The sequence below is a fragment of the Paramormyrops kingsleyae genome, chromosome 1 (assembly GCF_048594095.1).
Source record: "Paramormyrops kingsleyae isolate MSU_618 chromosome 1, PKINGS_0.4, whole genome shotgun sequence".
NCBI lineage: Eukaryota > Metazoa > Chordata > Actinopteri > Osteoglossiformes > Mormyridae > Paramormyrops > Paramormyrops kingsleyae.
In genome coordinates, this window is record NC_132797.1 from 66,153,719 (window position 1) to 66,177,756 (window position 24,038).

The following is a 24,038-nucleotide window of genomic DNA, read 5'->3' on the forward strand; positions in this document are numbered from 1 at the left end:
TCATACAGAGATTTTTGGGTTTGAAAATGAATTGTCTACATTTTGTTAATTACTCATTCTTTAAAATGCATCAGCCCTCTCAATACTCATATTTGGCTCCATGTAGTTATTACTGTTTATTGAATCATTTTGTAAGCGTCAGAATCAATATGGGCCTCACCAGTATGTTGTTGTTAGTAATTGTCTACATTTAACATTGACAATTTGCGTAAATAAATTACTATTGCTTTAGATATGGATTTTTATATGTAAATATGGTCATGCCTATTTTATGCAGAAAGGAATCAATGGCACCCAGGCTGTGTAGGATTCAGAATGTTGTGCTTTTAATGTAGCTTGGTTATTGATTAATTTTTAAGTCTTGGCTTCATTGCCTGGGTATTGCTTGTATAGGTGCTCAGTTTTTTAAACTTTAGTTTTACACTGCGTGTATGTACAGTATGTGTGTATTTATGTATGTATGTAGGTTTGTATGCATGTATCAGCATTGTGTTTATGTATTGAGTTCTAGGCCCTTTGTCTGTTGCCTCACAGATTGATGCTCCTTGTATGCATAACTACTCAGTGCCTGGATGCCATGTGTGTCTGTGTTGCTATTTCTTTGCAAAATTGAGGAGAGAGTGTCTGGCCATATGTGTTATTCTATATTTCATTGATAAATAGGTGTAATGACCCCACTTAATAGCAGACAGACCCTGTGTGACAGCAGAGACAGACACTTCTGTCTGGAATAACTTAGGCACCAGGCAGAGTGCAGTGCTGTAGTGGATCTAATAATCATCAGCTTCAAAATGGGTTTTTATGAAGAAGTATTCCTGTGTAACTGTGGTCAATGTGCCAGTTTTGTGACGTGTTTGCAATGCAGACAGGAGACAGGAAGGGATGGACCTGTGGACCTTTGCAACAAAATGAGAGAGAAAGACAGACTGCAAAGATGGTTATTTTCAGCACCCTTCCAGACAGGGATTAATGGAGAGCCCTCTGTAGCAAAGGAGCTCTCTAGTCAGAGTCCCCATAGTATTTTAATAAGTGAGCAGCGTCATGATAATGTACACAGGCTGATGAATATTTTAGCGTGTTTCAAAAGCTTGTGTTGAGGCATTGTGCGGATAGGGAGAGGAATGGTCAAAAAGAGATGTAAGACAAATGTGGCATTTCAGGAGAATCACTGGTGTTAGAGAACTGTGTGCTTCTCTTAGAGTTTTAATCGTGTTTAATGCCACTCACCAGCATAGCCTACCTGCTTGCAGCAGGATGATGATATCATTGACTACTGACATATAAAATGACCAGTTTAATCATTCTGTGAAATTCAAATGAATGCCTGGTTTAACCCAATGAGAGCCAAATCAACAACTGGGAAGTGGGTTAAACCAGCTATGATTGACAGTCACTGCCATGTTTCCCCTATAACTAACTGGAATGGCAGCATTAGTCCTGCAGTAAAGCTGTTGGCAAATCCCCTTTCGGGGATTGTGTTTGTGAGTAAATCCCCTATTACAATGTCATGTTGTTTATAGCTGCCCCGGTGTAATACATGAATATACAGTACCTATGTATACAAATGTGTAACTCATTACAATCTTCACACTCTACTCCATGATATCTGTGGAATCATTGTACCATCACCTATAAAACCAGACATTTCCATACTTTATTTTATAAACAAAATACGTAAATCATTCAGATCCATTAAAAACACATTTGAGAAACAAATTGTTAACATCACATGCTGAATTCAAGAGTTTTCACGCTTAGTGAATTGCAGTAATAGTTATTATCAGAGGAGCTGGAGGTGAGACCCATAATGGTGCGATGTCTCTTCTAAACATTGCTTTTAGTGGTTCTTGTTATCTTTCTTCTTGTTGGTCCCTTTTGACAAAAGTACATTGAGAGTATTTTTCTGCATCCATCCCAGTTAATGTGCAAATGGCCAGCTAAGCATTTTTTAAACCATTCTGTGTTCATGCAGATTGGGCATGAGTCTGCAATGCATGTAGCTTTCTGTAAGTGTGCAGGTCATATGATGCCCAGAGTTATCTACCTCACATGTTAATGTGTCTGTTAGCTGATTATATTTTACATGAGTTATGTTGAGAAAAGGGGTTTCTGCATTTCAGAATATGTTTCTGTGTGTGAAATCTAGGTTTTGGCAAACATGCAGCCAATCCCAGGAAGCTCTGGAGAGGATCACACAGCAGTGCACACACTGGCATTCACATACACTCATACTTACAAAAGGGAATTTAGATACACTTCTAACTTGCAGGTGTTTGTGACCAAGAAAGGTGTGCTGTACTTGATGCTTTAATTATTAACAGAGTAAAAATAAAAAAAATCATAATTTTCAAGATTTGAGATTCACTGCATTAGGAACACACAACAAGCAGAATTCTCTGGAACACATAAGGCAGATTAAAAATGAATGCTTGGGAAAAGCAAATAAAACTTTGAATTTCACGGCAACTTTAGGTTTGTTAGGAGATGATGTAAAACATGACACTGCATAAAACGGAAATGGAATGAAACATTGGTTCTTTAATATCCTGTCTAATGTTTCAGTTTCATATTCAGTTAGGTTAGATTAGTTTTAGAGGAGATTTAATGACCTGAAACACAACATCTTTTTTACATTGGGAAGTTGCCGGGCTTCATATTGCTGCGAAACAGGCTTTTAAATAGAGTATTGATTTCCTGGTTCCCCTTCCTGGATTGTGCTGAATCCCCATCAAAACTGCAAATCGTCCCCTGGCTGTATGCTCCTATTGGCAGCTCCCAGTCTGGGAGCAGTGCTGAGTTTGTGCCCGGAGAATAAGGTGCAGAGATGGAATAGCAGCCTCCATGTTTAGATGGGGATGAAGATGTGATCTGCGTGGATGATGGATGTGGTTGTTGAGATGGCTGAGATGTTTATATGCAGATTAGATACAGGTCTTCTTGTTTATATATAGATGGAGAGCAGAGTTTCAGCATGTTTACGATTCAGTTTTGAGATGGTGCTGTTTTGGCAGTACGTATTGGTTGAAATCTTTCCTAAGATCTCTTGATACAGGTGAGAAAACTCTGGTGTTTATTTCAGTGTGTTACATTTTAGAAATACTTTTAATGTATCTTTAAATGTTGTCAACTGGAAATAGATAACATGATCTGATCTATGTCTCGTTTTTTTTTTTAGTACATTGACTTCCTACAGGGGGCAGCACGGTGGTTCAGTGGTTAGCGCAGTCGCGTCACACCTCTGGGACCTGGGTTAAAGTCTCCACCAGGGTTCCATTGACGTGGAGTTTGCATGTTCTCCCCGTGTCATCATGGGGTTTCCTCCGGGTACTCCGGTTTCCCCACACAGACCAAAAACACGCTGAGGCTAATTGGAGTTACCAGATTGCCCGTTGGTGTGCGTGTGTGAATGAATGGTGCGTGAGTGTGCCATGCGATGGGTTAGTGCCCCATACTGGGTTGTTCTCTGCCTTGCGCCTGTAGCCTCCAGGATAGGCTCTGGACCCCTGTCACCCTGAATAGGATAAGCGGTTTCAGAAAATGGAAGGATGGATGGATGACATCCTACAGCATTTGAATAGTCAGCATCAGCTGCAGAAAGTAGCGAATGCTAATGCTACCTTCCATCAGTAGCTAGCCAAAAATGTGCATCTCAAAAAAAAAAAGCCTGCATATGTGTGCTTAATAAATTAAATCTATCTCTTCCGTTATATTATCACACATATAAAAAAGGTTAGACATCAAGTCATTAATTAAAGTGTATATGACCCCAAAACTTAATCTATAACAGAATTTACACTTTGTTCCCCTCAAAGGGTAACAGCTGGTGTAAACACAAATTAGAAAGGATCATTTATCTGCACTGTGAAAGGAAACAAAGCCGGGCCATGGTTAGGCTTGCTGCTTGCTGAGCACAGCAGCAGCCATGAGTCTCCAGATAGTGAAATACAGTCAAAGGGAAACATCCGGAAGTATGGTGATAACATCGCCTAGCTGTTGTGCACAAAGCCCCTTTTCAAACAGGGCGATGCCTTTTTCCAGCTCGTGTGCTGTGGAAAAACAGAAAAGGCAATAGAAATGCCGAGTAGTGTGTGACTGTGATACAAGCTGATATGGGCTCTTGCCTTCCTAAGTAGCAAATGTATGATTTTGAGAAAGCCAAGGGAGCTAATTGCATCGTCCAGTACCAAGAATAAATGTTACGGCACTTAAAATAGATGTCAGTTAGTTGTTATATAATGGCTAATGATGCCACACATGACAGAGGAAATTGTGACCATAAGCCTAGTTTATTTAAATAGTCAGTTTCATGTTTCTAAAGTCATTTTTTTTCTATTAGCATGATGAAATGTCTTTTCATCAGGTACTTGTTAATAATAATATGGATTTTAATGTTAAAGATAAAATATATGGGGGTGTTCAAATAAATAGATTTGCCATTAAAGACTGGGTACGAACAGTCCCTCAGTAATAATTGCTTATCTGTGGAATTAATTAATTAATGGCATGTGATATTCTACATACCCTTAAAATATATGTGGTGTATGCATTATGTGTATCGTAATGTGGTCCCTCCCAGCCAGAGCCACCAGTGTGCAGCTTACACTCACTCTTGGGTGAAAGGATCTAAAATGCTGATGGCTCTTTGTGAGCTGAATGCCCTGATTCAGATGACTGTCTAATTAGATCACAGAATTCTTAATATACTTCTAGTTTCATATTTAATTTTTATATTCAAGAAAACATATGATGTCCAAAAGTGTTGGAGGACGTATGGGCAACAACTCTGCCACAGAAGGGGAAGACAGACATGGGAGAGACAATGTAAACACAGGAAAGACGAGAAAGAAATGAGAGAGAGGAGAGGATGGGATTGGGAAACAGATTTACTGAATGCATCTGTTCTCACCGCTTATTGATTGACTACAGCTTTAGTTGATCTTTTTACATGAATTTGCTTCACTTGTTTACCAAAATAAATTTTTCCCAAATCCATGCACTGCACCCTATATAAGTGGACCACAGCAGAGCTGCCATGTGATTTGATCAGGCAGGCTTGCGCGTTTTGCTTCTTTTTTGTGTATAGTATGGCAACACAAAATTGTTGATGGGCATGGTTCATATTGAAAGCAAAAAGAAGCTCATTTGAGCGAGATTAGCTGACACAGTTCTATATGTCAAGTCCATAGTACTCTGTATTTACGCATTCGAATTTTGCTGAAAGGTTTAATATACATTATCGATTGGTAGGCCATCCATTATACTTTTAAGTGTATTTTAAGTCTGAATCAGTTTAGCTATGCTCGTGATGTGAGCTGGCAGGTTGGGCTCCCTGGTCTCGGTGTCTGATATTTGTATTACTTTGTATGTGCCCTTTTCACTGCGCACTGCTCCCTTGATTTGGTCCCCGCCCAACAGATCCACAGTGCAGCTGTGCTGACACTGATTTGTGTCCTCTCTGTGACTAATCTACATTATCTCCCTTCAACACACTAGAGACATACAGAGAACTGCAATCTGCTCTGCTATCACTGGTCTGGAATGTTCACACTCAGGATTTTGGCCTGGAAAATGTTAATGATGAAAAGCATGGAAATCAAAGTGCACTGTATTCACTGTGTGTTTGAAACTGCAGACTCTTCGAGGTAGTTTGTGTTTCTGTCTGGCTTAAAAACACACTTCATTTTTTGTATCCATCCTTTTCATATCAATTTGCCATAAAGGCTGGGTCACTGTCAGCTGAGAGCCTATTCTAGCAAGCACAAGGCAAAGGACAGGGGTCACTGTGGCTAGGATACTGGTCTGTCACAGGGCAGGCCCTCCCACGCAGACAGACAATTTAAATACACCATTGATTGTTTAAATCCTTCTAAATCCTTAGGAAAAGTCTTAATAAATAACTGTAATCCCTTTTAGAACACACAAATCATTCTAATTTATTCTTTTTTTTGTGCAGATGAAAGAGAAGATGTTCAAAAGAAAACTTTCACAAAATGGATAAACTCTCAGTTTGCTAAGGTAAGACATGCTCCCAGGGAATTTTCTTAAAAAGCTTCTTTTTTTGATTAATGTCTTTTGATTTGCAAACATTAAGCAGAGACTGAAGTTTCTCAATTCTTCTGGAAAGAACGGTGACGAATCCTATGCCACACTGTTGTCATAGCGAGCCCAAGCTGACAAGTCATCGTCACGCCACGTCAAGAAAAACACACTGTTGTCATGGCATGATGTGTGAGGGATGATAAAGAGGGAAGGGAGGGTCAGAGTGGGGAGGGAAGGGATAAGACAGCAGTGTGGCCTGAGTACATTTCCACTACCAAGCATGTTTAACTCAATTAATGTGCAACAAGGACAGAGTAGTGGTGCACTTTGAAAATGCAGCAGAGGGCTTCCAGTGTGGCCTCAGAATTGATTAACAAGTACTCTTATTGCTGGAGAAGGTTTTTAACATTACCACTACGTTGTGAATATGAATGAGGATTTGCAGTCTCTCATCAGATTACTCAGCACTCCAATGCCCAATAGCTTAAATCGGACAGGTATTCTGCTAAACACAGAGCTGTCTGACTGCTAATAGCAGTCAGTTAACACAATTTCTTGGGGCTAAGTTTAGTGTCTAATTCACAGAAACAAGGATAGCGCTGGAGGTCTAGGTTACCTTTGCTTTAACTGAAGTATACATGTCATGATAGTAGAGGACAATTAGTACCTATCTGGCAACAGCTTTGGCTTATCATGTTTCAGTGTAGAAATGGTTTTATAGGTAAACGTGAGTTGCATGGGTATAGCTGTTACTGACATTCAAAAGTGTCTGCGTGTTCAAAAAATTTAATGAGTACTGCTATGTTTGTGCCTTCAACAATGTCAGGAAATATGCCTTAGGTGCCATGACAAGCATTTTTTCGTTATTTTTGTAGTCAGATTTGCTAGAGACAGAGGGAATTAAGTAGCTCTAGGGTTAGACTGGGTAGTGATGGTGACAAGCTTGTCGAGTGAGAATGATAAATGTCAGGTAGAAGCAACGATGGCCAAGTGATTCGTAAAAGAAGAAATGATTGTGAGTGGTGAAGAACTATATTAAAGGTGCATCTGAGGACATGAAATACATTGGTAGCAGAAGGGAATAGATTGAGCACAGCACTCTTAGACTAAGGCAGAATGTGAATAGAGTAGTTGGAGATGAAGAATGAGTAAGTGCAGAAGTAGTTGAAGATGGGAAGGGGAAGTGACATGTAAATAGACAGAACAAAATCAAATTCACTTAAGATAGTCCATATATAAATCCCCAGTGTGGCATAACTGTTATGATTAAGCTGTGATTCAAGATTCAATGTGTTTTATTGGCCATGTGCAGCAAGTGCATTGTAATACTTACTCACCTAAAGTTATCAAATAAATAAATGAAAAGACAATAGACATGCAATAGTGCGATGAAAACAGGTACCACTTATACATTACAATTCACATAAAGAATTAATATAAAGAGAGAATGTGGGTATTGTAGAAGGTGACAGTAGAAGGAGAATATTCTTTGAGAAGAGGAGGAAAGTCTGTGAGTAGCTGAATAATAAATGAGTTGTAAAGGAATGCTGTAGTAACTGAAACGGATAGTGTGAAGTGAGAAAATTGGAGAATGTCCTGCTTTCTGTGATAGGGGTTATTAGTAGACCAATCCCAGCTGCTCCTGATTTTTAATAAAAAATCTTGAAGAATTATTATGCTGACTCAGATTTTCTTTGTTAACAGATATTGTTTCCTTACAGTATGTACAAGGTGTTTCTCCCATGCTTACAAGAATGTATATTGAATTTTACACAATAATGAAGTCCTAGGAGTCTATTATATCTTGGTTACAACATTAATTCTCCATTTAATGTCAGAATAACCATTCTTTATGTCTTTAATTGAGTTGTGTCCCCAAACACGGGAAATTTATTTCCAGCTCTAGAAAGGAATCCAGAGAATGATTTCCCTGCTGTTGAGGCAGGTACCCCAAACAATGGTTCTTCTCGGTTAGATATTACACAATAGGATGACGATTACTGGGAATGTGCCCACATAAATTTGAACTAGATCCCGTCCCTGGTTATTTGGCGTGATGTTCACAGACAATACCCTGATCTGTCAGAAGCAGCACAGGGCCTTCTTTTGCCTTCTGCATCAACGTAATTGTACAAGTCAGCTTCTTGTTTTCTCTTCGATCAGCAATCAAGACCAATAATCAGCCTCGGCTGGAGGTAGGGATAAAACGTCCAACCTGCCACCTCAGACAGCGTTGTGATTTATAAAGTCCTGAACCCAAGCCTGGCATTCTCATTAACTTAAGGCTTATTTTAATCCATTGCGATGTACTGCCTGCCATAGATTTTAACTGCTGTGTCTGAAAGCTATTTGCAGTTTTGTTTTTGTGATGTTAAGGTGATGGGAGAGGATGCCTACAGATTTGGTAAAAGATTGCAGTATTTGGTTTTGGTGGACCTCTTTAACTGGATATTTCTTACTATGCTGGTCAGTACATCTCTGGAATCCCATCCACAGTGTTCCCCAACCTTGTGTTCTAGGTTGCCTGAGATAGACTCCAGGCCCTCTGCAATCCTCACCAGGATAAGGGATTGAAAGATGGATAGATGGATGGGTAGCTAAACAAAACAAGAAACTTCTGACTCAGCAAATGGCAATTGTTGAACAAGTATGCCCCACATTGGGATTGTGTGGCAGGGGCACGCATATGAGAATGTGGCAGCAAGCTGAACAGAAAATTGTCCCCCTTTAATCTTCCGGAGGATTACTGGAGGTTTAAGGTGTGCTGTTGTCATGGTTACCATGAATCTGGTTGTTGTACTGAGGATTTCTCTCACTCTGCCTCATCACCCAATAGATCCTGACAAAAGCAAACTAATAAAGGCAGGAGATTCCATCATGACATGCAGGGCAAAATCAGGAGGGACATTTCTGTATTCTATACAGGAGCTTCAGAGTCAGTGAGGAGCAAAGGGGAGAGCCCAGGATGCCCTAACTGGCATATCCATGCTGACAGAGACAATGGCAGAACCGAACAGCAGCCATGCATATTATGGTTTACATATCACCGTCTGCTCCGGAAGACAACAACCAATGAACAGACCACACAGAAGCATTGATATATTAAATATTAAATAAGCTTGTGTCCATTCTGATATGTAACACTACCCTGTAGGGGTATGTGATTTGATGATCTTAGATCATGAACAATTAAAATGTCTCCACAATCTGCCTGTACGGAGAGATCGTTAGTATTGTGCTACAGTGCACATCCTATCAGTTGCAGTTCTATGGCTCATACACGCGTCTAAAGTTCTTGTCAGCCAAATCATTTTCGACACACCAATAAACTGGTAATAGCACACAACAGGTTGTGCTTTCTGGATTTCTCTTCTTTTCACGACCTTGTCACAACACGCAATGCACAACATGCAATACATTCCCTGTTTGGCAATGTAGAGGCATAGATGACACGGAGGAGTTGGGCCTTAATATTAATTCATCATCGGTAGTATGGAACTTGTTCGGATTTTCCAAAACCAGCACAGTGCAACCAACAGTTATTTGACAAATTTGTAAAGATAAGGTTCGTAAGTCGGATGGCACCACAGCAAATCTCTTTAACCACCTCAAAAGAACATACCTGAAAGATGCTTTTGTTTTAGATTTTGTTACCTTATAGGGCTATATTTATTTAAAATAGGAAGTAGCTGGTTGTACTGTCTAGTAACTTGCGAAATAGATTGTGATCCTGTCTAAAAAAAAATCATGATATGATATTTTTGCCATATGGCAAAAATATCAGTAACTTTCATTAGTAACAGTCCCTTAAGTAATACTTTTCATTGCAAAATTCTAAGGTACTGATTAATATACAAGAAACGTGGATAGCAGTCAATTGGTTTAGTGTTTTATTTCAGCTTTTGGAATTGGAGGAAGTAAAGGCCTCATTGGTTTTATCGTATATGTTGTAACTTTATCTTTAGTTCACTAATTGTTTCCTGAAATGTCGCTAAACAATGATATTGAGTCCCAATAAGATGTGTTAGACTTTAACTCCTGGGTCAGACACCCCTTCACACAGTGATCTCAACACTGATTCAAGTCCTAGTGATATACTGGAGAGTGAGTGAGAGAGAGAGAGAGAGAGAGAGAGAGAGAAATAATCTTGCACTACATATGGAACTGTCCAGAAACAAATTCAGCCTTGAAGTCTAATAGAACTTAGAGAGGCCTTCCCAGAGGCAGGAAAGGATATAGAATTAGAGAGAGTAGTGAGAGAAAGAAGAAGATATGGAGAAATACAGATCTAAAGAAGGATGAGATGAAAGTGATGGATCTGGGCTGATATGACAGATGCATAGAAGCCATTTTCAGGCTCCCTGCTCTTTAAAAAAAGTGACAAGGTATTTTCTTTTTTTCTCACACCTAGTGTGATATTCTGGTTTCAATAAAGAAGCCAGATTGAGCTCTAGATCTTCCCACACAGGTGTCAGAATTTAATAATAAGAATGCAAGAAATTATGGAGAAGGGAGATGAGTTGCTGACTGGCTCACAATTTCAATCTCGTAGGGACAAACACACACACCAGCACATATCACCAGAATATACACATACACAAACGCAGACCCCCACTTCTCCCACACATGCTTATGCATACGGAATGTTTTTGGGGATCATGTGTTAAATGATGGAAATGCTTGAACAGGAAATGACATGGGCAGTAGTGAAGCTGAGTGGGCCAATTAAGAATAAAGAAAAACAGCACAATTTCATTATGCAATTTGTTTGTGTTTTGGGTATTTTGTTAAATAGGATTTATAGGAAATGCACAATTCATGGTGGCTGGATAGGTTGAAAATGCAGTAAGCAGTCTAGGACATTTACATGTGTGGATAACAATTAAAGGCCAACTGTCATTGGCATGAGCAATTTCTTACATAGAATACTATGAGTGTAAAACTCCTGGTCACTGAGACCATATGGTATACTGTTTCTGTCCTTTCTCACATCTGTGTTGTTTTATTGAAGTTGTAACAGCTGTAAGTTGTTAATTGAACAACTCCAAGTGCTGCAGACACTGCACCCCAAAAGGACCAGAGTTTCCACACCATGAGAATTTTGTGGCAAGATAAAAGGCTGGTCAGAGGAGGTGGTTTAGACTCAGCTGTGAGATGTTTATTAAGACAACAGAAAAACAGAACAAAGGAAGACATCGACTCAAGGTCAGTACTAGGTCTTGGTGTGAGGCCTTGACAGCTGAGTAGGGCCAGGTCAAGGCTGTGTGTATCTGTGACAGCGGTGCTTTTGCAGGCAACTATCATCAGGTGGAACAGCGGGGGCTGACGGCTTGAAAAGAGTTGCGGGTGGGTGAGTTGATCAGCCTCCAGCTATTGAGTCTTGCGGTTTCTATCTAGCAACGCTACACCCAGCCACTGGTTGCTGCCGCCCTTGTGGCCATGCTGCCTCAAAAATGGGTTCAGTGATGTCAGAACTGCACAAGGTCTTTGGTAAACAGGCATATTTAAACAGGCTAAAATTATGAACAGAGTAAGCAGATTAAACATTGCTCATTTTAGTGTATATGAATAAGTAAAGGAAACACTCTAATTTGGTGAAAAGTTCAAAAACAGTAGATGAAGGGGCCTGTATGAATTTTGTCCCTCTCAGAACTCTGTTTATATAGCTATACAAAGAGACTCTCCAGTTCTTTTATCTACCCAATTCTCAGGAACTCAATAGAGTGCTGCATCAGTGGGGCACCACAATATTGGGAATTCGTATTACATGTGCTGTGTCTATAGAGGAAACTCCTACATTCTGAATGTTTTGTTCAATAAAACCAGACTATACAATCCTGGGTCTGCCTTACAAACAGGATGTGTGGCTTATGATAGATTATGCAGAAAAGGGCTAAAAACCCATTCATTATACCAGAGATGTCTTCATAGTCATTGAAGATATTGTATTACCCTCAGTCCCTAAGGTCGAAACTATAACTTTTAGTGTTGGCTATTTCCTGTTTGCTGTGGAGTGGTGTCTCTGAGGTTAGGGATCAGTGGTCACAATCGGAAGGTTCGACTCCTATGAATGCAGGAGTGATCCTACTCCATTGGGCCCTGAGCAAGGCCCTTAACCTACAATCGCTTCTTCCTGCGTATGATGTTAATCTATATCCAGCCGTACAAGGAGGTCCCCCAACTTAAAGGGAAAATTTGGGGGTTGGTGGCAGGACTGGCACTCCAGCCAAAATGTACACTGTTTCACTCGGACTAGTGTGTTGCTGAGGTATCACCTGTTGCACGGCTGTACTTAGGTTCTCATCCCTGAGGTGGTTTGTTGGGCGGTGAGTCCAGCAACGTGCTGTAATCAGCGCACGCTCCTTACCTCTGGGTGTAGGGCTGGGCGATATATCGATATCAATCATCAGGGTTTCAGATGAGAGGCAAAACATTTGGCCAGATGCCAGCTTTTAGGTACTGTATGGATGTTCATTTACGCCCACAATTTGGTGAGCAGTATTCAGATGTCCAATGATAATAAGAGTGCTCACAATATAGTCATTGCGTTGTTCAGAGAGAACCATACTCTGTACTTGTACTACTTATACTAATATTAATTAGTCTTATAATGTCAGAGGTTGACATGGAGCTGGTCTAAATAGTACCTCATGAAATGGTACAGAGAATGAGCAAAGCACAACAAATAAATAAATAAAATAATAATAATAATAATCATCGACACTTTATTGATCCCCTTGGGGAAATTGTCTTTACGCCTCCCTCAACGTGCTCTTCGTAGAGTAAGCTGTCCGTGAAGATTTGGACATTATTGAATTACATTTTTATACCACTGTATAAAAACTGTATAAGCCAAGCTTTATAAATACGTAAAATAGTTTAGCTGTTTTGTTCAAATGCGTTGGCAATGCAAACCTTTTTCCTGGCGAATCTCAATATGGGAGTAGCAGGCAGACTGGAGTGAGATGGCGTGACAAGGCGGATATCTTCAGGTTACTCGTTCCCCTTTAGTGTCTGCCAGATACTTCTGCTGTCTCCTTTTCTTTTCTCTTCTACTCTTCCACTCTCTCTCCCTCTCCCTTCTCTTCTAATTCCCTACTTAGCACTACCACCCCTCTTTACAAACCTCTTATCTTCTGCAGAAGACGAAGCCCTTATGTATAAGACAAGAGCTTATTCCTTTTCTCAGCTGCAAATTCATGGCATAAAATTATCTTTGTTTTCCCTCCCAGGACATTTTTTATTATTTTTTTTTTTTGTTGCTGCATTGCTGAGATTTTTGATGCTGAGCAATTAGATGCATTCGCCCTCAGACACACATGGATAGGCAGGTTGACAGAGGACTGCTTTCTGCGTTTCCTGCTCTCTCTGGCTGCCGTTCTCCTTCTTCATCTATAATAAAAAATCACTTTTGCAGAGAGAAGCTCAATTAGTGACACAGCATTGTAGGCAGACTCTCTTCTCCTGGGGCTTAATTAAGGGTGAACCAGGGAATTGGAGACCCACTATGAGCAGAAATGATTTCAGACATACTGATTTCTGCCAGGAAAGGGGATTTTTCAGCTTTAACATGATTGATTACCTGCTAAGTTTAACATTATCAAATACATTACAGCTCTCGTGCATTGTATGTACTGCATGTTGATTGATGGCACAGGCTGTGTACCGTTAGAAGAAGGCCTATCCTCACCTCAAGTCGCAGTGGGCTTTACTCTCACATCCCTTATTTACAGTTGAGAGCCACGTCTATGTTTTCTCCATTTATTTTGGATTGAGATTTCTCAATGTGTCAGCGAGTCGTTTTCCCCTTTGAAATCAATACGCCTGGGCTCCCTATGGGCCTTTGTCAATGCACATGCCAGCAAAGGCCGGACACCACTGTTTAGGGAAGAGAGTGTTTTTCACTCTGTCTCCATGGGTATGGCTCTGGCCAATAATTCTCTTTTTATTATAAATACAGAAGCATATTTGTACCAACAGTGTGTGTTTGTGAAGGGGGTGGCTAAGCCAGAAAAAAATATTGATTTATGACTTTGAAACATTTAAGGATATTTGCTGAATGTGATTAAATACACAGACTGTTTGAAGAATAATGACTTAGTGTGCTGCTATAATGTATAATGTTGGTATTCGACGTGTAGTGTAGACTGTTCTAGGATGGTCCAGCTGGTCAGTATTAGGTTTGATTGTACAATGGTGTTATTCTAAGCACTGAGATGTGTGTAAAAGTGTATGTCCTGTAATGTCATGGCATGGGCATCCTAAGCAACACTCTGACTTGGGTCACTGGTGTGGCAGTGTTGACATACCTGTCCTCATTTTCTCCAGCATTCCTCCTTCAGTTAAAAAACATGTGGCTAGGTGAATTGTCCTTAGTGCAGTGGTTTCCAACCTTCTTTGGCCTGTGACCCCATTTTGACATCACAAATTTCTGGCGACCCAATAGACATTTTTTTTCTTCTAGAATTAGTTTTTGATCGTGTTTGTTATACCGTGTTGCAAATACAGAGTAGCCAGATTAGTGCACAAAGTCACATTTTATTTTCCCTGATCACATGTACAGTTAGGCGAGCTTGACTTTAAAAGGCTGAAGGTGATTGTGATCATTTTATTCGAACTCATTTATATTTAATTTATTTATTGATATTTATGAATGTGAAAGAATACAGTTAAGATTGTATGTGGTGTTTTAATCATAATTTTTAAAAGAATAATAATTAGTTGAAAAAATATTTCTAGACAGTTACTAGACATTTCAGGGGACCCCATTTGAATCCCCTCCAAGGTTGAAAAACACTGCCTTAGTGTGTGAGTATGTGACAAGAGATGGACTGGCGTCCCGTTTTTGAGTATTTGACTAAATATACTTAATTTATTTTATATTGACTTTTTTTTACTTCAGAGCAATTAATTTACCTTCAGCATGTGAAAATGTTGAATTATGTTTTTTTGTGATAGTCATTGAACAGATGGCATGAATATTTACCTCAAGAACAATCTTGTTTGGTATCCGGTATCCAGTTGTTTTTGTTTTATCTTGTGATAGATTTTGTTGTTGACTGACAAAAATGGTAAGACAGCATTTTTTCTTAAAATACAGCCAAACAAAGTGTTAAAAATGCACCATTGGGTGAAAAGGCAATCCAGCGGACAGCACTTCTGGTCTTGGGTGTGGTTCCAACTCCTCCTGACTTCCTACAACCTCTTGATGTTGCAGTATTTATTAACAATGAATGACTGAATAACAAACAAGGCCATAGCATTTGACTGGTTACTGCTGTCACACAAGGCAGCTGCAAACGCAAAAAATCACAAAAAATGTATTTGCAAATGATAATGTTTATGTGTAAACTGAGCACTCTTCTGTGGAGGAAAATCAACTTGCAATCAGTCTGGCAGCAAAAGTATTCAGGGCTTCATTTGCTCAACTGATTCTATAGTGCCGGGTTGAGTAGAGGCATTGTTCACAGCAACATGACACACAAAAAGAACCCATATAATCCATCAGTCATTCATCATTTACTCAACTTCATGCACTGACAGAACAATAAGGGGAATGCAGAAAGAAACTCTGGGTGCTCAATGAAGCATAGGGAATATACCGTCCACGCCAAGCACTCAATAGACATATATTCTTCCAACAAGAAATTATGCTCCTCATTAAACAAACAGGGCCCATCAAATCATATTAAACATTAAAAATATAGAATATATAGGTCAGATACCTTACTTGTTAAGCACGCAGAGAATAAAAGCTAGATCACATCATATACAGCATGCTGGTCAGGTTAAGCATATTTAATGATGAATTTTGTAATGCAAAATAGCTACCTTTTTACTGTCAGATTTTGTTACTTTTAGAAGTGAACTTTTAATTATAAGGTTATAAGCATTGTTGATGACTGACCTGCAACATATATTAGTAACTGGGAACATATTGTTGTCTGGTAGTTTTTGCAACTGTAACCTACAGAGAACAATCAAACAGAGAACAATCAAGTCCTTTGGGTCACTAATATTTCTGGATGCTCTTAAAATAGCAATAGGGATTTGACCAGTGGTCCAAGTTTGTTTAAGATCTAGTTCTATGATATCTAAATAACACTCTGGGGAACGTGGCCGCATGGCAAATGTGACCTCGAGGCAAACGTGACCACAACAGCCCTCCCACCATGCGTACACATCAGGAAATGACCCAGTGTTGCTAGGCGACCAAATACTCTGCCATTATCTGTAATGCTGAGAAAAAAAATGTTTCTTACACATTGTGAGTGAAGGCCATATAACACGTAAATACTAAGGGGCGTGCATTCCAGGAGATGAAAGCTTTTTAACTGTGGCGTTTATTCAGTTTTGTATTTCATTCCCAAGCTCATTGCAATGAGGTGTGCATGAAAGAAAAGGCAGAATTGCACAGTCATTTACATCAAAGCTTCATTAGAGTTCTTCTGCCAGAGCAACAGTGGGAATAATGAACCTACTTTGCCTGAGCAACATTTGAGCCCATCGTTGAACGTTGGAATATTCTTTGTTGAATGGGCTTCATCCATGTTTCTCTAATGTCTGAACTGTGCTCATTAAAAGTGTTTTATGACTTAAGCAGCTTCAGGCTTTGTTTATGAGAAATTGTTGAGCATTTGGAGGCATAATATGTAGTAATAATATTGGTGGTATTTTGAAGTAACTGGATAGTTATGCAATATAAAGTGAAAGGAAGTTAAAGTTTACTGTAGGAAGTGGACTTGATCTTCAGTATTGCTTTATTCTTGCAGGCTGGGAAGCCTCCAATCAATGACCTCTTCACTGACCTATGTGATGGACGGCGCCTCCTGGAACTGTTGGAGGGTCTGGCAGGACACGAACTAGTGAGTATTTTATTTGTGTCTTGTGTCTCCTGACCTAGTGCCAGGTGAACTCAAATGCAACTTTGAGGAGAAAAACATCCTCAATCAACTATACTGTAACTGAGTCTTGGCAGAGTGACAAAGCCTACCAGACTCTGCTATAGACAACTACTATATACAAATACATGTGAGCAGGTACAGTCCTGTTACTCCTCCAATAAGGGTTGGCTCAGTCCTGGTATTTAGTACCCTTGTGGATTTGAGTTTTTGTTAAATATTGAGGCGTGATTTTGCTGTTCATTGAATATTAACCATGAATTGATCTCTCCTGACAATTCTTATTCTTTTTGGAAGAATAAGCACTATGAGCAGTATATGTATTGTTGGAAAAACTGAGAAATATTATAAGAATGTTACTATAAGTTATTTCTGGTCTTCATTTTTGGTCCTCAAAGCAATAATACAGTGCCAAATTTAATTATGATAAATTATTTAAGTACTTAGATTGCTGCATTGTTCATAGCTCCAGAACAAATAAGTAACTGAATGACTGGTTAATCCTAATTAAGTTAAATACTAATTTCTGCTGCTGTTTGAGGTGTGAGAATGAACAAATTCAGATTAAAGCAGTACAGTTTTATTCTGAAAAAAAGTGCTTCCTTGAGGACGTGTACCTTGTAACTGATAAAAGACGAGGCATCATGATCTTAATTTCTTAAAAGCCTTTTAAACCTCATTAATTAAAGACTATTTAAGAACTTTGTGTTATAGCATTATAACTTTAACATTTGTAAAACATTTTATAGACCATCTGTTCAGTGGTTCTGCTTGGTAGGGTTTTGGTATTTTTTTTCTTTGTGTCAGGCGTAGGTGTTATTTAATAGACTGGTGGAAACAAGTTAAGGTAATGTCTTACATAATTAAGGCCTAAGTATCAGTATATATTATATTTATCGATCATGTTGAAAAAAATACTCACTGGAGATGCTCACTGGAGCAAATACCATAATACTCAGGGGTGCTTATAGAATAATGTTGCAGGTAGAATTAGTTGGGGACAACTTTGGGTTGTACATTGAGGGGGTTGAGGTCTCCACGTATTTAAGGTGGTCCAGTGGGTTGTATTAGCTGGTTTTTGATTACTTGGTTACACCCCCCCCCCCCCATTCATGCCCATGGTTGAGGTGATGGTTAAATTTCATAAATATTTTAAATGTCTCTCTGGTGAGACATGCACACATTAGTGCTGCTGAATTCAATGTTACTGTTATAAAGAATTGTATTTTACTTATTTTCATCTTCTTATTCATAAGCATTGTATATTGTATCTCGTAAATAAATGTGACATATTTAAGCTATAGTACAGATAAATTAGCGAACTCTTCCTATGATAATTTGGCCTTTCATTTACCTTAGAATGTGCTCTTCTTTTTTGGTTTAACATGCATGGAATTGTGCTTTGAGCATCTGTATCCCATCTCCAACTCGTCTTTTCTGACAAAATTCCAGCAGAAGACACTAAAGGAAACTTCTTTATTTGCAGGCCAAAGAAAAGGGCTTCACTCGTGTTCACTCGCTTAACAATGTCAACCGAGCACTCCAGATCCTACAGAAAAACAATGTGAGTCACATTCTCTTATCGGTCTGTTAATAGTCAGTTTCACTTGGAATATGATCAACATGGAAGGTAGTTTATGGCAGTAATTTAGATTCATTTATAGTAATTGAAATGAATTCTCCACTGTCCACCAGAAATGCATGCTGGCTCTTAATCCAATTAGTGTGGTACAGTTTTTTGGTTAGTAATGACAACCTGGCATTTAGTCCTGCAATACATGGGATGATGCTATACACATTCTTCATGGTATTAAAGCTAACTACTGAACAGAACTGTATTTACTTCACTCCTACCCAGGTTGAATTAGTGAATATAGGTGGAGTCGACATCGTCGATGGCAATCACAAACTGACCCTGGGCCTCATCTGGAGCATCATCCTCCATTGGCAGGTCAGTTAATAACATCTCAAGGGAAGATACTGGTTGTTCTATGTATGATTAACTACAGATATGTTCTGTCAATAAAATTGTTTGCAGTAACTGGAGAGGGACACATGGCAATCTTTTCTGTGCTTTTATTTTTTGGTGGATATTTTAGTTGAAGCAAATATAAAATAAGTAATTATGGCAATGTATGTTTATGTAAGCTGACTGTATATTGTGTGGCATACTGTAATGTAATCACATGGACCCCAATATAATTAGTACAGATAGGATAAAAAGTTATTCTAAGGAAAGTTGCAGGTGGTTCCAGAAAAGAAAGACTTTGCCACTGGATTTGCTGTAAGCTTGACAATTTCCAGTTCACAAAATTCACCTGTGATTGAGATCCTGCAGTGAATTGTTGGTGTGGCAAAACAAGCCTGCAATGTACATTCATTTTAATACTTGTGGGATTTCATCAAAAATCCCGGAAATTATTGGGAACAGATCAGGGAGAATTGCACCTGTTTTGATGTGAGTTATAATGGCGCTTATTGGCAGGTGATTATTAGCAGAAGAAACAGCAGATTTTGGATGCTGTTTGGAGCAAAGTGTGAGCTGTCTAATGGTAAAGCATTGCTGGAGCCCAGTCACAATGAGTCATGTATTTGCAATGGTATTTTTATTTTACAAAATGCAGTATATCATTCAAAACTTTGCTGTTTTCCATGCAACCGGAAATCAGATGCCCTCTAAAGTCAGTTTAAAATGGTTTCTATCACTAAAGTTTTGTGTCATATTATTGACAAATAGATCTGTGAATCACTGGTATGATGGTGAAAATGGATTTGTCTGAGGGGTAGAAAATGTTGTGGAAAGAGCATACTAATAAGAACAGAGCCACATGGGACACCACATTTGCCATTAGATAGAGCAGAGTAATAGCTATTCCATCCATTCTATCTATTTTTAATAACTACTTATCCAACCAGGGTTGAAGTGATTCAGAGCCAATGCCAGGAAGTATAGAGAGTAACAAACAAACTTAACAAACCCACTAATTCACATGAATCGGACATATTTGGATTGCTGATGAAAGCAGTGATTTTAATTTTTAAATATGCTTTAAGTCAGAAAATGCTAAACAAAAAATGACTGATTGATTAATTAATTGTTCTAAAAATTGTTAGAAATAAAGCCTAGGGCAATGCTTGTTTTTATACCATTCTTTTGTGACCAGATTAATTGCAAAAAAAAAAAAAACCTCCTAGAAGCTCATAAAAATTCTCTCAGTGGCACAGGATTATTCTACAGTCTCAGGAGTAACAAAGAAATAATCTAATGTCAAAGCAGTGCATCTATCTAGTTATTGTTTACAAAGTCAAATCAGAACTTCACAGTGCAATATTTTCTGGCAAGCATAATAAATTTTAAGATGGTAATCCCCTCAGAACTCAACATGAAATTGGCCAAACTTAATTAAAAACACAGTGTAAGGTGCTTGAATTTCAGTAAAATAGGCTATGTGCGATAAACTGGAATTCACCTGACAGCTTATAAATACAGTTGAGACTGTATTTATAAAAATATATTCTATTCAGTAGTATTTACTGTTAAAAAACAATACAATACAATCATGCCAGCAAAAATATTTATTATATTAAATAATCTTATATGGATATGGCATGATGTAATTTAAAATCACTCAGCTTGCTATCATATTTTTACTTTGGTTAGATTACTTTTTTCCAGTAATATTTATTTGATTTTTATGAAATTGTGACCATTAACAGAACCTTTATTTTCCATGTCGTCCCTTTATAGTTTTAGGCAACATTAGTCAAGTTTACTGTCTTTATGTATATGTGAAATATAGTGATATTTTGATTTTGTATGTTTTTGTGCTTGTGATTTTTACAGTTTATGTCAAAATATTTATGTCCTTTAACTTGTAGATGAGTAGACTTTCAACATAAACTGCAAACATTTTAATGAGCATTGTATAAATAATTTTTATATACAAAAGATCATTTACCTTTGAATTGGGTATTTTTTGTACTCTGAAAACTACTAGCAAATTAGCAATCACTGCTGTCCATCTTTAAGTTACAGTTTAAAGAAAGATATGACTGTAAGGGAGGGAGAAAGTTTAGTAGAAAGAGTGGAATCTTGTTGAGTCTTAAGTATTGGTTGTTTCTTGTATATGGTGTGCTGACTGCTGTGCAGCATTCAGAAATAGGTTCTTGTCTGTTAAGTCCCCCGCTGTAATCTGAAGATTAGCAAAGCAGCCAGTAAATTGCCATATGGTGCGTAGACTAATATATAAATACTGTGACTTCTTTTTAATAAGCATACAAAATGTGCCAAATAAATCAGTTGATATTATCAGTGTTGGGTATACAATACTGCATACAGTGGGCAATTTTGTAATACCAATTCACTAAACTTTGCGGGCAGAACATAGAACCTTAAGGAAACCTAAGTGATTTTGAGGAGAACATGTAAACCCTCAACACACACACAGCCAGTGGCAGTTTCACATCTCCAACCCTGGGCCTCCTGAGCTGCAACCACATTCAGTGCTTTGTAAAAAATCACTAACATGTCTGTTCATATTCGTCCACATCTATTTGATTGGGTATCTCCTGGAAACATGACTAAGCTCCTTACTGCAGTCACATCCAGGTATCCTGATCAAGTAGTCTTTCTGTTTTTCAGTTTTAGTTTTACTTCTCTTTTATCTCCTTCTATTGCTCCAAGCTCCTCTTGGTTTTGCATGGTTCATGTTTTAAAAGCTCATATATTATCTTGATGTTGCTTGACCAGAACCTTGAATTGATTCAAAGGTGCTAAGTTCACTTAGTTATTTGATTTTATGACTGGCCTTCAATAGTAGTCAGTTCTAATTTTTTGTATTATGCAATTTTAAAGAATGATGTTTTTTTCTAACTTGACAGACTTTGAACCATTACTTTGGTACATTGTGTTATGAACATATTCAGCTTGCACTACAAAGATTAAGGCATCTTACTGTCTCTTTTAAAACAAGGTACTACTGAGTAATTTAGATTGTAATATGCTCTTTGTACATCCACAGTAGAAAAAAATAAAATAAGAAACTAGTTTTGACTATGTGTGCTGGGTGCTGAACCATTTTGTCTTTTACATGTGAATCAGAAAGTTATGATTAAGGTTTGTTACTCTTCAATTGAGAATATGTTGTGTAATTTTCCATAAAGAATGTGGGTACCAGGTCTGAAAGATCAAGCTATGTAAATCAAGCATCCTGTCTGCAGTTGAAAGGCTTGTTCAAACATATTCTTTAACCCATTTTTTTAAACGGAGGTCCTCTTTTTAATTTCGTCATGTTTTGTATACAGTCTGCTGTATACATAAGTTGCCGTCATTCCACACTACAAAGGTATAAATTGTGAAATAACTTTTACAAGGGTAGAGAATAATGTTTGTACATTTTTAAAGTCTCAATCATCTACACGCTGTTTGCATTTGTGTATGTCTTATTTTAATCTCTTTAGGTAAAGGATGTGATGAAAGATGTAATGGCTGACCTACAACAAACTAACAGTGAAAAGATTCTGTTGAGTTGGGTACGTCAGTCTACCCGGGATTATCTGCAAGTCAATGTGGTCAACTTCTCCAGCAGCTGGTCTGATGGCCTGGCATTCAATGCCCTTATCCACAGCCACAGGTTAGAGCTCACAGGGCGCTGCCATAAGACAGTACAGACGCTCCTCTACTTACGAACGAGTTACGTTCCGAACGGCCGTTCGTAACTTGAAATGTTCGTAAGTCGTTATTCAACATCATTTTAAGGGTACACACAAGTACAAAGAACTAGTATGATGTTGCGGACAGGAAACGGGAGCCCAACAGACACAATTTGGTCCTCTTCGTTCATATGTCTGAAAGTTCATAAGTTGAAAGTTTGTAAGTAGAGGAGCGTCTGTATTACTTTTACAATTCCAACACCCTAGTGCTCTTTGACTAAGGATGTCTTATAATTTACCACTCATGCCTGTCTTGCTGTCTCCCTTTACTTTGCTCTGAGTGGGCCACTTCACTCCTCTCTGTGTAGTACTTCTTGCACCAGTTTTATACTCATTAAAACACTCTTCTATATGACATAATCCCCTCTACTTGGATGTACTATTGTATATTCCCATTCACCACGCTATTTCTTAATACATTACTACATATCACTGTGGTGTATTTTACATGTTTTAAGTGCCAGCTGAGATTAGAGTATGAACCATATAGATATTATAGTGGAGATTAGTGATTAGTGCATATTTTGTGGTGAAGTAAGAAGAGATTAAAGTCCATTTTAATGGATGGTGTGTCAAGATTGCAAACCACTTGAATGGCCAGTGTAATAAGATTAAAGCTATTCTGTTATCCTCAGACCAGAACTGTTTGAGTGGAGCAGTGTGGAGCAGAAGCAGACAGACATCGAGAGGCTCGACCATGCCTTCAGTACTGCCAAGGACCACCTGGGCATAGAAAAACTGCTGGATCCTGAGGGTAAGAAGAAACTAAGGACAATGGAGAAGGAACTAGGACCAGACATGCTGCTGGAAAAAGTTACAAATAAGACAGAGGAAGATGAGGGGAAGAGTGGTTCAGAAGAGACAGTGGATGACTACTGCTGGTCTGAGATTAGATTGAGAGATTGTTGCATTTTAGACTTTGAGTTAGGTTGTTTTAGAGTTTAAAGGACATACCATGGATCTGATCTCCCTCTGGCTGATTGATTACGGTGATGCAGCTCTCACTTAACCACTAATATCTGACTCTCAGAATCCTTCGCTCTATGCATGAAGGTCAGCACTCAACACAGAATCCCATCTGTCGAAAGTCATGGAAGAATCAGAATGGCTGAATTGCTATTTATGTGTTAATAGTCAAAAATAAAACTGTTTCCATTTGCCAATTCATTCTCCACTAATTAACCCTTAGCCACACATTAACCCTCGATACCACTGTCAGCTCCTTCCACGTTACCAATAACATACAGGGTATTATAGGTTTCTGCTATAGTACCACTTAATGGAAGCTGCTTAGTATAATAGGATGTGTCGTTGTCTGAAGAAGCACCTTATCCAAAACAATTTTCCAGGATTTTATTGTTATGTATGGTTAGGCTTTTGTTACCT

At 38.5% G+C, this 24,038-nt stretch overlaps 1 protein-coding gene across 6 annotated transcripts in view; it reads left to right on the forward strand.

Annotated features, from left to right (window-relative positions):
• Window positions 1–24,038, forward strand: part of dmd (dystrophin) — a 163,042-nt gene that overhangs the window by 36,221 nt on the left and 102,783 nt on the right. For all 6 annotated transcript variants that reach the window (XR_011993769.1, XM_072717979.1, XM_072717984.1 and 3 more), the window contains exons 2-7: window positions 5,954–6,015; window positions 16,812–16,904; window positions 18,427–18,504; window positions 18,799–18,891; window positions 22,401–22,573; window positions 23,288–23,406. Coding sequence is in view for 5 of the 6 variants with exons in the window: in XM_072717979.1 (XP_072574080.1) it covers window positions 5,954–6,015; window positions 16,812–16,904; window positions 18,427–18,504; window positions 18,799–18,891; window positions 22,401–22,573; window positions 23,288–23,406 (618 nt within the window). In the remaining variant the exon portion in view is untranslated. The remainder of the gene's footprint in view (window positions 1–5,953; window positions 6,016–16,811; window positions 16,905–18,426; window positions 18,505–18,798; window positions 18,892–22,400; window positions 22,574–23,287; window positions 23,407–24,038) is intronic.